Source organism: Cucumis melo, chromosome 10 (assembly GCF_025177605.1).
Source record: "Cucumis melo cultivar AY chromosome 10, USDA_Cmelo_AY_1.0, whole genome shotgun sequence".
Lineage (NCBI taxonomy): Eukaryota > Viridiplantae > Streptophyta > Magnoliopsida > Cucurbitales > Cucurbitaceae > Cucumis > Cucumis melo.
In genome coordinates, this window is record NC_066866.1 from 14,530,776 (window position 1) to 14,544,101 (window position 13,326).

At 40.3% G+C, this 13,326-nt stretch overlaps 1 protein-coding gene across 1 annotated transcript in view; it reads right to left on the reverse strand.

The window, feature by feature from the left end:
• The window catches only part of LOC103499095 (uncharacterized), a 29,432-nt gene extending 16,829 nt beyond the window's left edge, over window positions 1–12,603 (reverse strand). Inside the window, exons 1-2 of the mRNA XM_008461989.3 lie at window positions 12,279–12,603; window positions 11,574–11,620 (exon numbers count right to left, since the gene is read on the reverse strand). Coding sequence (XP_008460211.1) covers window positions 11,574–11,620; window positions 12,279–12,465 — 234 coding nt within the window. The 5' untranslated portion in view covers window positions 12,466–12,603. The remainder of the gene's footprint in view (window positions 1–11,573; window positions 11,621–12,278) is intronic.
• Window positions 12,604–13,326: the final 723 nt, after the last annotated feature.

Consider the following 13,326-nt stretch of genomic DNA (forward strand, 5'->3'; position numbering starts at 1 on the left):
AGTTGTTTTTAAATACCTCAAAATTCTGTTGACTTCCTCAATGTGTTCCTCATAAGGAGCCTGCATGAACTGACTAACAGTATGTAAGGCCCCCCATATTACATACATATAAAAGGAAGGGTAGAATGGTAAACCAACATGACAACAATGATGAGGGAATAAAAAGGCAATGATCGTGCAGCGTGGACCCAAGGAGAGAGAATGTTGGAAGGCCTATATATAGCACATTTTCGGGATTGGGTTAGGTAGGTTTTATTTGGATATTTCCTTGAGTAGGGCGGCTGATGTGGCCTAGGGTTACCCTATTTGTGGGGAGCAAGGGTGGTATTTTATCTTACTGTTGTTGCTTTGTTGTTTTGGATATTGTTCTTTACTACTTGCTAAATCTTATGAATGTATCTTTTTGGCAATATAAATAAATAAGTACAGAGTGCTGCCTCTGTTTTTGCCATTTTGTCATTAGAGTTGGGTAAATTAGTGTTTATTCGTGGGTAACCTAACAAATTGGTATCAGAGCCATTAGAAACTGGGGGTGTTCACAAGGCAAATGGCTCAGCAGCAGATGGAAGGAAGGGTCGACGGAACTGAAAAGGAAATCCTAAGCTTGAAGGAGATGATGCTCGAAATGAAGAAGGCGGTTGAGAGGCTGGCGGATGAGATGAAGGAAAGCCAAAGTTATAAAAAAAGGGAGGAATCGGGAACGTCCGACGGCTCAGTGATGAAACAAAAAGGGAAGATGGAAGAGACTGAGTTGATAACAGAGACAAATGTGACGGTGACAGATAGAAGCAAATATAAGAAGCTTGAGATGCCAATGTTCTTGGGAGAAAATCCAGAATCATGGGTGTACAGGACAGAGCATTTCTTTGAGATCAACAATCTGCCTGAAGCTGAGAAAGTAAAAGTAGCAGTGGTAAATTTTGGCCAAGATGAAGTAGATTGGTATTGTTGGAGTCATAATAGAAAAAAAGTGGAATCCTGGGAGGACCTTAAGAGTCGGATGTTTGAATTTTTTCGGGATTCGGGACAGAAGAGCTTAGGGGCAAGGCTAATTCGAATCCAACAAGATGGTTCCTACAACGATTACGTGAAGAAATTTGTGACCTATTCAGCTCCGTTACCATATATGGCAGAAAGCGTATTGGTAGACGCATTTGTAACTAGGTTGGAACCCTCCTTACAAGCTGAGGTTATTAGCAGGCATCCCCAGACCTTGGAGGAGTGCATGAAAGAAGCACAACTGGTAAATGACAAAAACTTAGCTTTGAAATTTACTATAATGGAGTTGGGAATGGCAGAGTGGGACGAGGGGGGGGTCGTCTACAGGCAAGAAGACAGGAGAAAATGAGAAAGTAATGCCACGTAAAACTGATTTCCAGATGAAGCAAATTACCATACCCATTAAGGGTCATTTTAAAAAAGGAGAGCCGCCTATTAAGAGATTATCGGATGCAGAGTTTAGAGCAAAGTTGGACCGAGGGCTTTGTTTCCGATGCAATGACAAGTACTTCCCAAGACATCGTTGTAAAACCAAGGAAAAAAGAGAACTAATGTTCTTTATAATAAATGAAGAAGAAGAAACTGAGGAAGTGCATAGCAAAAACGAAATGGCAGAGAGGACTGTGGAGCTAAAGAACTTGGAACTCACCGAAGACACCAAAATTGAACTGAAGACTACGACCAGTCTAACCTCAAAAGGTACTATGAAGCTCAAAGGCTGGGTAGGGCATAAGGAGATTGTGGTGTTGATCGATAGCGAGGCGACTCACAATTTTATTCACCAGGCCTTAGCGGAAGAATTGCAAATGAGGCTGGAACAAAATACCCAATTTGGGTATACTATTGGGGATGGGACTCGTTGTAGAGGAAAAGGGGTCTGCCGAAGAGTAGAACTGAAGCTAAAAGAGGTCACTATCATAGCGGATTTTTTAGCAGTAGAGCTGGGAACCGTCGATGCAGTGCTAGGAATGCAATGGTTGGACACAACAGGAACCATGAGGATTCATTGGCCTTCCTTGACGATGATTTTTTGGAATGAGGGTAGACAGATTGTTCTTAAGGGAGATCCTTCCCTCATTAGAGCCGAATGTTCGTTGAAAACAATAGAGAAAACATGCCAAGATGAAGACCAAGGGTTCCTTCTGGAGTGGACAAACATGGAGTTGTCAGCCGAGGAAGATTATGAGACGGACCAAGAATTGAAAGGTGATGAAGCTGACATACCTATGATCAGGTTTTTGATACAACAATATGCCGATATTTTTACAACCCCCAAGGGCCTACCTCCCAAAAGAGAAATCGATCACCGTATCCTGACATTGCCCGACCAAAGACCCATTAATGTAAGACCATATAAGTATGGACATGCCCAGAAGGAAGAAATCGAAAACCTAGTAGCTGAAATGCTAAAAAATGGGATCATTCGGCCTAGCCGTAGCCCCTATTCAAGCCATGTTCTATTGGTTAAAAAAAATAGATGGAGGATGGCGGTTTTGTGTAGATTACAGGAAGTTGAATCAAGTCACAGTCTCCGATAAATTCCCCATTCTAGTAATCGAGGAGTTATTAGATGAACTAGATGGAGCAGCTGTATTCTCAAAGTTGGATCTCAAATCAGGGTATCATCAAATCAGAATGAAGGAGGAGGACATAGAAAAAACGGCTTTTCGCACACATGAAGGCCACTATGAGTTTCTGGTGATGCCATTTGGCCAGATGAACGCTCCAGCAACCTTCCAATCCTTGATGAACCAGGTTTTTAAACCTTTTCTTAGACGTTGTGTATTGGTATTTTTTGATGACATCCTAGTGTACAGCAATGATATCAGTGAGCATGAGAAACACCTCGGGATGGTTTTCGCCGTGTTAAGGGATAATCAACTCTACGCAAACAAGAAGAAATGTGTCTTTGCACACTCTAAGATTCAATATTTGGGGCACCAGATATCAAAGCATGGGGTGGAAGCAGATGAAGAAAAGATTAAAAGCATGGTCAGTTGGCCGAGACCTTCAGATGTGTCGGAATTAAGAGGTTTCTTGGGGTTGACTGGTTACTACCGAAGGTTTGTTAAAGGTTACAATGACATTGCAATGCCCCTCACTTAACTCTTACAGAAAGAATGCATTTAAATGGGGAGAGGAAGCCGAAACCGCATTCGTAAAACTCAAAGTAGCAATGACCACTATACCTGTGTTAGCATTACCGGATTGGAATCTACCCTTCACCATAGAAACGGATGCATCAGGCAGCGGATTGGGAGCGGTGTTATCTCAAGAAGGACATCCCATAGCTTTTTTCAGTCAGAAATTGTTGCAGAGAGCTCAAACGAAGTCCATATACGAAAGAGAATTGATGGTTGTGGTGCTATCAGTACAAAAGTGGCGTCACTACTTATTGGGAAGGAAATTCACCATCATTTCTGATCAGAAGGCTTTGAAATTTTTGCTAGAGCAAAGAGAAGTGCAGCCACAATTTCAGAAATGGTTGACCAACTTCTCGGGTAAGACTTTGAAATCCTTTATCAACCTGGTTTGTTAAATAAAGCGGCAGACGCTCTCTCACGAGTTGACACAAGGGTAGAGCTCAATGCGTTGACAACCTCTGGAATTGTGGACATGAACACCGTGAGTGAAGTGGAAAATGATGAGGAACTCCAGCGAATTATCGAGAAGTTGAAGAAGGAACCGGAAGATGGGGGTAAATTCGAGTGGAAGAATGGTCGGCTATTGTACAAAGGAAGACTGGTCTTGTCACATACTTCGTCCCTCATTCCCCGATTGCTGCACACCTTCCATGATTCTGTTTTGGGAGGCCATCCAGGGTTCTTATGAACATACAAGAGAATGAGTGGGGAACTTCATTGGCAGGGTATGAAGAATGCGAGATTTGTCAGCGAAATAAGTATGAAGCCACTAAACCAGCAGGTGTTCTATAGCCTCTGCCAATTCCAGACAAAATTCTAGACGATTGGACCATGGACTTTATCGAGGGACTACCTAAGGCAGGGGGTGTTAATGTAATCATGGTGGTGGTAGATCGCCTAACTAAATATGCATATTTCATCACTCTTAAACACCCCTTCTCGGCGAAACAAGTGGCCATAACCTTCATTGACAAAGTGGTAAGGCGGCATGGCATCCTTAAATCCATCATTTCTGATAGGGATAAAATCTTCCTTAGCAATTTTTGGAAGGAATTGTTTGCAACCATTGGGACCCTATTGAAAAGAAGCACCGCATTTCACCCACAGACCGATGGACAAACTGAAAGGGTAAACCAATGCCTTGAAACATATCTGAGATGCTTTTGTAATGAGCAACCGCACAAATGGGATCAGTTCATTCCATGGGCCGAGTTGTGGTATAACACTACGTTCCATGCATCTACAAAAACTACTCCCTTTGAAGCTGTCTATGGTCGCACTCCCCCTCCCCTGCTATCCTATGGAGATCGAAAAACTCTTAACAACGAGGTAGAATCGATGCTGAAAGAGCGGGACCTAGCTATTAACGCTTTAAAGGAAAACTTGTGTTTAGCTCAAAATCGGATGAAGAAAATGGCCGACCTCAAAAGAAGAGAGCTCAAGCTGAAGGTGAGAGAAGAGGTGTACCTCAAACTGAGACCCTATCGACAACGCTCGCTGGCTAGGAAAAGATCAGAAAAGTTGGCACCAAGGTTTTACGGGCCATACAAGATCATTGAAGAAATAGGGGCAGTAGCTTATCGGCTGGAACTTCCCCCTGAAGCAGCAATCCACAATGTTTCTCACATATCACAGTTAAAACCAAAATTGGGTGACCAGCAGGTAGTACAACGTCAGCACCCCATGCTGACAGAAGATTTTGAGTTACAATTATGGCCGAAAACTGTCCTAGGCATCCGTTGAAACAAGGAATTAGGAGCAAACGAATGGTTGATCAAATGGCATGGATTACCGGATAGTGAAGCTACCTGGGAGTCGGTTTATCAAATGAACCAGCAGTTTCCTTCTTTTCACCTTGAGGACAAGGTGAATGTGGAACCGAGGGGTATTGTAAGGCCCCCCATATTACATACATATAAAAGGAAGGGTAGAATGGTAAACCAACATGACAACAATGATAAGGGAATAAAAAGGCAATGATTGTGCAGCGTGGGACCCAGGGAGAGAGAATGTTGGAAGGCCTATATATAGCACATTTTCGGGATTAGGTTAGGTTTTATTTGGATATTTCCTTGAGTAGGGCGGCTGATGTGGCCTAGGGTTACCCTATTTGTGGGGAGCAAGGGTGGTATGTTATCTTATTGTTGTTGCTTTGTTGCTTTTGATATTGTTCTTTCCTACTTGTTAAATCTTATGAATGTATCTTTTTGGCAATATAAATAAATAAGTACAGAGTGCTGCCTCTGTTTTTGCCATTAGAGTTGGGTAAATTAGTGTTTATTCGTGGGTAACCTAACACAGTACTTACAACATAGAAGATATCTGGCCTAGTGTGAGATAAGTAGATCAACTTCCCCACCAGGCACTGATATTTTTCTTTATCAACTAAATTTTCCAATTTAGCATTGAACTCAATACACATATTGGCAGGTCGGCATCCCAACATACCTATTTCAGCCAACAAAACAACAAAGATCCATTTCCTGCCAAATCAGAGAAAGTTTGTTAAAATAGGATGTCACATCCATAGTTCCTTGTTTGCATTCATGGACTTGTTTTCGCAGTATGTAGAGCAGAGAGGCATTCGAACACCTCGAATACAATTTCTTTGTGTCCCAAATGTCCTTAGTAGACACAGCGTACAACAAGGGCTTGCCAATCTATGGCTCCATAGGTTGATTAATGTGGCCCAAATAAGAGAATTCTCCCCTTTCCAGTAGCATTTCTAAGGATCTCCTGGTGGAGGACAAGGTATCGCCCCTATCATAAAAACAAATTTGTGGCACCCCTCACAGATCATTTTAACAAATTGGGACCTCAAGAAAGAGTTCTGATCGTTCAGTTTCTCCCTTTAAAAAGAAAATCTTGTAAACTATGCCACAGCACTAGACACATAAGTAGAGGACAAAGTAGGAAACAAGTTACCAAATGCTCATAATACATCGATGAGGTTGTATGAAGATCGGGACAAGGGGTATTAGATGGAGCTCCTAACATTGCCTCAACCGCTGAGATTTGCTGTTGAAGCATGTCTAGTTGTCGTCGGGCGGTACCCTGAGAAAAATTCCACACATGAGGTTTGGATTGAACCAAAGATTCACCAACCTCAAATGTTGACTGGACATAAGGATTACCAACACCAAGGTGACAGTTGGGTAGAATTTGGTTCTCGATAGGGTTGGATGGAATTAGGGATTGCGGCAAAGTTGTAGGTGACGGTTGGACAAAGTTATGGTTTGCGGCTTCACAGTCTAGTGTTTGCGGCAAGAAGGTTTGAGAGGAATCTAGGGTTTGCAGCAAGATGGTTGCCAGCTAGGCAAGACAGATCGGTGTTAGCTTGAAAACTTGAAAAGAGCCATGATAACCATCTCTATGCTAGCTCTGCTAGATTGGTCCCCTCCTTTTGTCATTGAAATTGATGCTTCGAGAATAGGGTTAGGGGCAATTCTCTCATAAAATGGGCATCCCATTGCGTTCTTTAGCCAAAAACTAGACCCAAGAGCCCAAGCCAAATCAATATATGAGAGGGAGTTAATGGTTGTAGTTCTATCAGTCCAAAAGTGGAGACACTACCTCTTAGGGAGGAAGTTGACAATCATTTCAAATCAGAAGGCTCTTAAATTCCTCTTAGAACAAAGAAAAGTTCAGCCTCAATTTAAAAAATGGTTTACCAAGCTGTAGGTGTATGATTTTAAGATTTTGTATCAACAGAGGCTACAAAACAAAGCTGCTGATGCTCTTTCCAGAATGGAACAAACCCCTTAATTGAATGTTATGACAACCCCTGGAATTGTTGATTTGGAAGTACTGTTGAAGGAAGAAGAGGACAATGAATTACATAAACTTATTGAAGCACTAAAGAAGGAACCAACTGAAGATAACAAATATCAATGGGTGAACGGTAGACTCCTATACAAAGGGAGACTAGTTCTCTCCAAGAAGTCAACATTAATTCCTACCCTACTGCATACATTTCATGACTCTATTTTAGGAGGTCGCTTGGGCTTCTTGAGAACTTATAAGAGAATAAGTGGGGAACTGCAATAGAAGGGAATGAAGGCAGACATCAAAAAATATGTTGGACGGTGTGATACTTGCTAGAGAAACAAGACAGAAGCTACACGGCCAGCTAGTTTGTTGCAGCCAATTCCATTACCCGAGCGTATATTAGAGGATTGGTCAATGGATTTAATGGACGGATTGCCAATGGCAGGGGGAGTTAATGTAATTCTGGTTGTGGTGGATAGATTAAGCAAATATGCTCATTTCGTTACATTGAAACACTCTTTTTCAGCTAAACAAGTGGCAGAATCATTCATTGATAAGGTGGTAAGAAAGCATGGCATCCCCAAAACCATAATCACAGACCGGGACAAAATATTCCCAAGTAACTTCTAGAAAGAGTTATTCTCAACCATGGGCACTATATTGAAGATAAGTACAGCCTTCCATCCTCAAATGGATGGGCAAACTAAAAGGATAAATAGATGCTTAGAGACCTATTTGAGATGTTTTTGCAATGAGCGACCGAGTAGATGGCACAAATTTATCACCTAGGCTGAATTGTGGTACAATACCATGTTTCATGCTTCCACCAAAACCACCCCTTTCCAACTGGTGTTCGGTAGACCTCCCTGCAGAAGTTTCCGTTTCAGCTCTTTCATGATAAAAGGTGCCGCTCTAAATCCATACTTTCGACACGAAAGAACATAGTAGTGGTTCTTCAATGAGATACTACTACTAATAATCTACTACCTCATAAATAGTACCTCGGGGTAGCCACCGCTCCGTCTTCCTTATTTATTATTCATGCTAGGTGCTTAGCAGTTCGGACCCTCTGCTAGACAACAAGAGAAAAAGTAGCTTCAAAAAAAGCTTTTCAAATTCTTCACAATTCTTTGCGCCTTGCTGCTTAGTTGTAGAGTCGCTCGGCAGCTAGGGTTTGAGATCTTCTTCCTCCACCCTTGATCTCGTATGGAGATAAGAAATCCTCCAACAATGAGGTAGAGTTGATTCTGAAAGAAAGAGATATGGCCATCAATGTGCTGAAAGAAAATTTGAGTGTAGCTCAAAACCAGATGAAGAAAATGGTTGATTTGAAGAGAAGGGAACTGAAGTTTAAAGTGGGAGAAGAAGATTATCTTAAACTGAGACCCTATAGGCAACACTCACTGGCTAGAAAAAGGAGTGAAAAACTTGCTCCTAAGTTTTATGAACCTTATAAAACAATTGAGGAAATTGGAGAAGTTGCCTACTATTTATGACTGCCATCGGAAGCTGTTATTCACAATGTTTTCCATGTGTCTCAATTGAAGCTCAGGCTTGGAAAACAACAGCAAGTGCAACACCGACCGCCAATAATAACAGAGGAATTTAAATTGCAATTATGGTCAGAGACAGTGATGGGAATACGATGGGGTAAAGAGTGGGAGCAAATGAATGGCTAATCAAATGGAAGGGCTAGCTGGAAAGTGAAGCTACTTGGGAGTCGGTATATCAGATGAACCAACAATTTCCTACATTTCACTTTGAGGACAAGGTGAATTTGGAATCTAGGGATATTGTTGGGCCGTCGATCATCCACACATATAAAAGAAGGGGCAGAAAGGTCATTAGCCAGCAAATAAATGATGAGGAAATGATTGGGGAAAAGATCGTGATAGGTGGGGCCACGAGTAGGAGAGAGAGAGTGCTATAAATAGAACATAATGGGAATGTTGTAGGTACGGTTTATTTTTGTGTAAAAGCTGCAGAAGCTAAGGGAGAGGATTTCCCAGTCCCTTTTTAAAGGTGTTGGGTATGTCTTATTGTTTTCTTTACATTTTTTTGTTAAGTCTTCTTGTGAACCTTGTTTTCTGGTTAAAGTAGTATAAATAACAGAGTGCTACCTCTATTTTAGCCCTTCGTTAGGACTGATTATACTAGTTTGAGGTAGATTCCTAATAGTTAGTTGCAAAGGGGTTTACTCAGACTTATAAGATTGATTATTCTGAGACTTTTTCTCCCGTTGCAAAGCTAAACACCATTAGAGTCCTTTTATTTGTTGCTGTGAATAAAGATTGGCCCTTATATCAGCTAGACGTTTAGAATGCATTCTTCAATGGAGATTTAGAAGAGGTAGTCTATATGAGCCCCCTCCAGGCTTTGAAGCCCAGTTTGAACATTGGGTTTGCAAGCTTCAGAAATCCTTATATGGGTTAAAACAGTCATCAAGAGCAGAGTTTGACAGGTTAACCACCTTCATTAAGTCCCAAGGATATAGTCAGAGGCACTCTGATCCTACTCTGTTTACGAAAGTCTCCAAGGCTGGGAAGATTGCCACGTTGATTGTCTATGTTGATGACATTGTGCTTTCAGGGGATGACACTGTTGGATTGCCCAACTAAAAAAGGAAATGGGAGATGAATTTGAAATTAAAGATCTGAGGAATCTTAAGTACTTCATTCGGATGGAAATAGCCAAATCTAAAGAAGGCATTTATATGTCTCAAAGAAAGTACACTCTTGATTTGTTGATTGAAAGAGGTATGAAGAGATGTCGACCGTCTGATACACCTATCGAGTTTAATGCTAAACTGAGAAATTTAGTTGATAAAGTCTCAATTGATAAAGAAAAGTATTGACACATGGTAGGAAAGTTGATCTACTTATCCCATACTCGACCAGATATCTCCTATGTGTTGTTAGTACAGTTAGCCAGTTCACGCAAACTCTTTACGAGGAACACATGGAGGCAATTAACAAAATTCTGCTATACTTGGTAAAAGGTTGATGTTCAGGAAAATTGACAGACGATGTATTGAGGCCTATACTAATTTAGACTAGGCAAGGTTTGTTGTTGAAAAAAAACCCACCTCAGGGTACTGTACGTTCGTGTAGGTCAATCTCATAACTTGGAGAAGTAAAAAGGAAGGGTTGTGGCCAGTAGAAGCGTTGAAGCTGAGTACAAGGCTACGAGTTTAGGAATATGTGAAGAGATTTGACTACAAAAGATCTTATATGATCTTTATCAAAACTATGAGATGCCTATGAAGTTATTCTGCGATAATATGGCGGCTATTAGCATCGCTTCCCTATTCAACATGATAGAACCAACATGTGGAGATTGATAGACACTTTATTAAGAAAAGGCTGGACAATGGTAGCATATGCATTCCTTACATTCCCTCAAGTCAACAGGTTGCTGACATTCTAACCAAGGGGCTTATTAGACAGATTTTTGATTCTTGTGTCAGCTAGTTGGATCTTACAGACATTCACATCCCAACTTGAGGAGGAAGGGTGTTAGAATAAGTGGGCTTAGCCTTTTTTCAAAGCCCATGAGTTCTTTTGTTCCTTTGGTAACTCTAATTATTATTTCCTTTTTTATCTTGGCTCATGTTGCCTATTAATCTTTCCCCTTTGTATTATTTGTATTATGAGAAAATAATAAGAAAACTTGGCACCATGGTTTTTCTTCCTGTACTAGGGTCTCCACGAAAATTTGTGTGTTGTTGTTTTCAATAAATACAGCCAAAATATCTCATTCCAATTGAGATATTCTCCCTCCACTCACTTATAGAAGGCTCTTACTCTTATTAGGATCAAGAGCTAAGTCAAATGAAGCACACCACAAATCACATTGTGGTGGTATGTACTTGGTATCCACCGCTATCACGTCCTTAATCTTCTCCCTCAAACAAAGATATACTCTTCCTATTGGTCTACCTAATCTAATATGACTACTATACATCCAAATCTACCTAATATGATAGAGCTTTACTTGTTTGCCATGTATCAAGCACCTCTTTGTCCAATCTAGGTATTCATTGTACAAGACTCACTGATTTTTTATTCAACACCCAAGGACTCTAACCACATTGCTAAGTTAAGAGCATGGCTCAAATATCACTTGATGAATGAAGTGGGATGGACTTTACATAAGAAGTGGTTGAGGAATTCTCCTCTTTTTTAGAATGAGGATGCTGAAATTTCTTCAAAATGTAGGTGTGTGGAGATGTCAAAAGCAATTCATTCATAAGATATTTTGTAATATCACTATTTCAATATATTATAGTGACTAGATTAACTAATTAGATTTCCAAGTTCCTGTTACATGGTTGTGTTAATCTCTTATGATTTAATAGAACTATTGTATCTGCTCTTCCAATGGAAATGTATTTAATCCCAACCCAATTCTAACCAACTTTTCAGCAATTGTTTTTCATGCTACGGCCTCTAAATTCAAGTATGAAGTCCCTAGGTCATTTCGAAGGCAATATAGCAGATCAAATCAAAATCGCCAGAACAGAATTAGTATCTTCAAACACCCTAGATTCAACTCAATAATTTACCATTTAAACTTCAGAAAGTCTCGTTAGATAGAAACACGAAGTCATGAAGGTTAGAATGCATGACGTGGAGAATATTCAACAAAGTAATAAAACATAACCTTTTCAAGGATAAAGATAGCTTCTTTTGTGGCACTCTTCTCCCTCTCTGAAAAACAAAGAAAGGAATTATAGTATTTTCTCTTACTTTTATTTATTATTTTAAAGTAAGAAATTCCATCCTAACTCAGTTAAATTGAAAGGCGTCATTCAGATATGAACATCTATAAGATGGGGGGAAATGAAGTAAAATGCACAAAAATACACAATAAAAAATGAAACTGCATAAACAACGACAGCCGAGCAAAAAGAGCCACAGAGCTAACTACGCAAAAAGGGGGTTCCAATCCAAAACTGTACACCTAGAAGATAACCATATTCCTCCAAAGAACTCTCATGATCCTTAAAATCTACATTATTCCTCTCCAATCAGAAACCACACATGACTATCACAAAAGGGCTGATTCAAGAGATTCCAAAACTAGCCAGGCAAATATTCCGATGAAGTGTAAAGTCCACAGCGCAAATGAAAGAACGCTAATGGAAGAGCACGTGTTTATGGCATTAAAATCTTCCCCATAAAAAACGGCATGTAAACAAAACCTGAAATTTGAAGTTAATTGGCACTACGCTAACCAAAAATACCAATTTACGAGCATTCTTTTATTTGACGGCAATAAAAATAGCGACCAATCGATAGCAAAATACAGTTAAAGAACCAAATAAGGACATATGGCACTGCAAGCAATGGTAGAAGTGATTCTCACTGATAGTGCAAGTGATGAGGAACCCAGACTGGCAACGGTGAAGAAGCGCAGACGGTGCATTGTAGTCGAAACGAGGGAGGCTTATTACAGCAGAGTGCTGCTCCCATGGCGTCATCGTTTTCCTTTCGGTTTCAGCGACATTTTCTGCACGTTTGGACGCTTCTGCTTCAGGTTTGACGGAAGCCATTGTTCTGTTCTTCTGTCTCTGCCATTTAGGTGTTTGTACTAATAGATTACTTTGGCCGATGATCTTTCCGATGACAAAATCTACAACAAAAAATTTGAGAAAACACTATTTTATATTTGATTTTACAGAATCTGATTAATTTTTTCATTCATCAATTTCGAAAACCGAAAAAGACCATAAGCCGCAACGAACAATAATAAAATATGAACAATAACAAAATGTGATCTTAACCACCCGTCAACACAACGGGTGTAATATATTTGCTACACGTTTAAATTTGGCTTATTTAATACTCTATCATTTAGATTTAGTCTAGACAATTTTTCAATTTTTTGTATACAATCATTTAATTTGGTTAGACAAACGTATCCAAATCTAAATAATTTTTTTCAAGATTCACGATCGTTTAGATTTATCTATTTTTTTTGTACATATTTGGCTATCCAACACTACAAGAAATCGGACTTTTTCCGACGTCAAAAAAGACGTCGGCATAAAAGACGTCGGGAATAAGAGGTTCTCTCGACGCATAAAGTAAGACGTCGGGAGAAAAAGCTATTCTCGATGCATAAAGTAAAATGTTGGGAATAAGAGGTTTTTCCGAAGCACAATTCATGCGTCGGGCACAAGACGTCGGGAAATAAGGGGTATTCTCGACGTCGTAAGTAATTCGTCGGAAAAAACCTCACATGGGAAATAAGGAGTATTCCCAAGGCCTAGGTTTTCCTGACGCCGTAAGTGTGCGTCGGGAAAGGCCTAGGTTTTCCCGACGCCGTAAGTAGTGCGTCGGGAAAAGCCTCACGTGGGAAATAAGGGGTATTCCCAAGGCCTAGGTTTTCCCGACGCTGTAAGTGTGCGTCA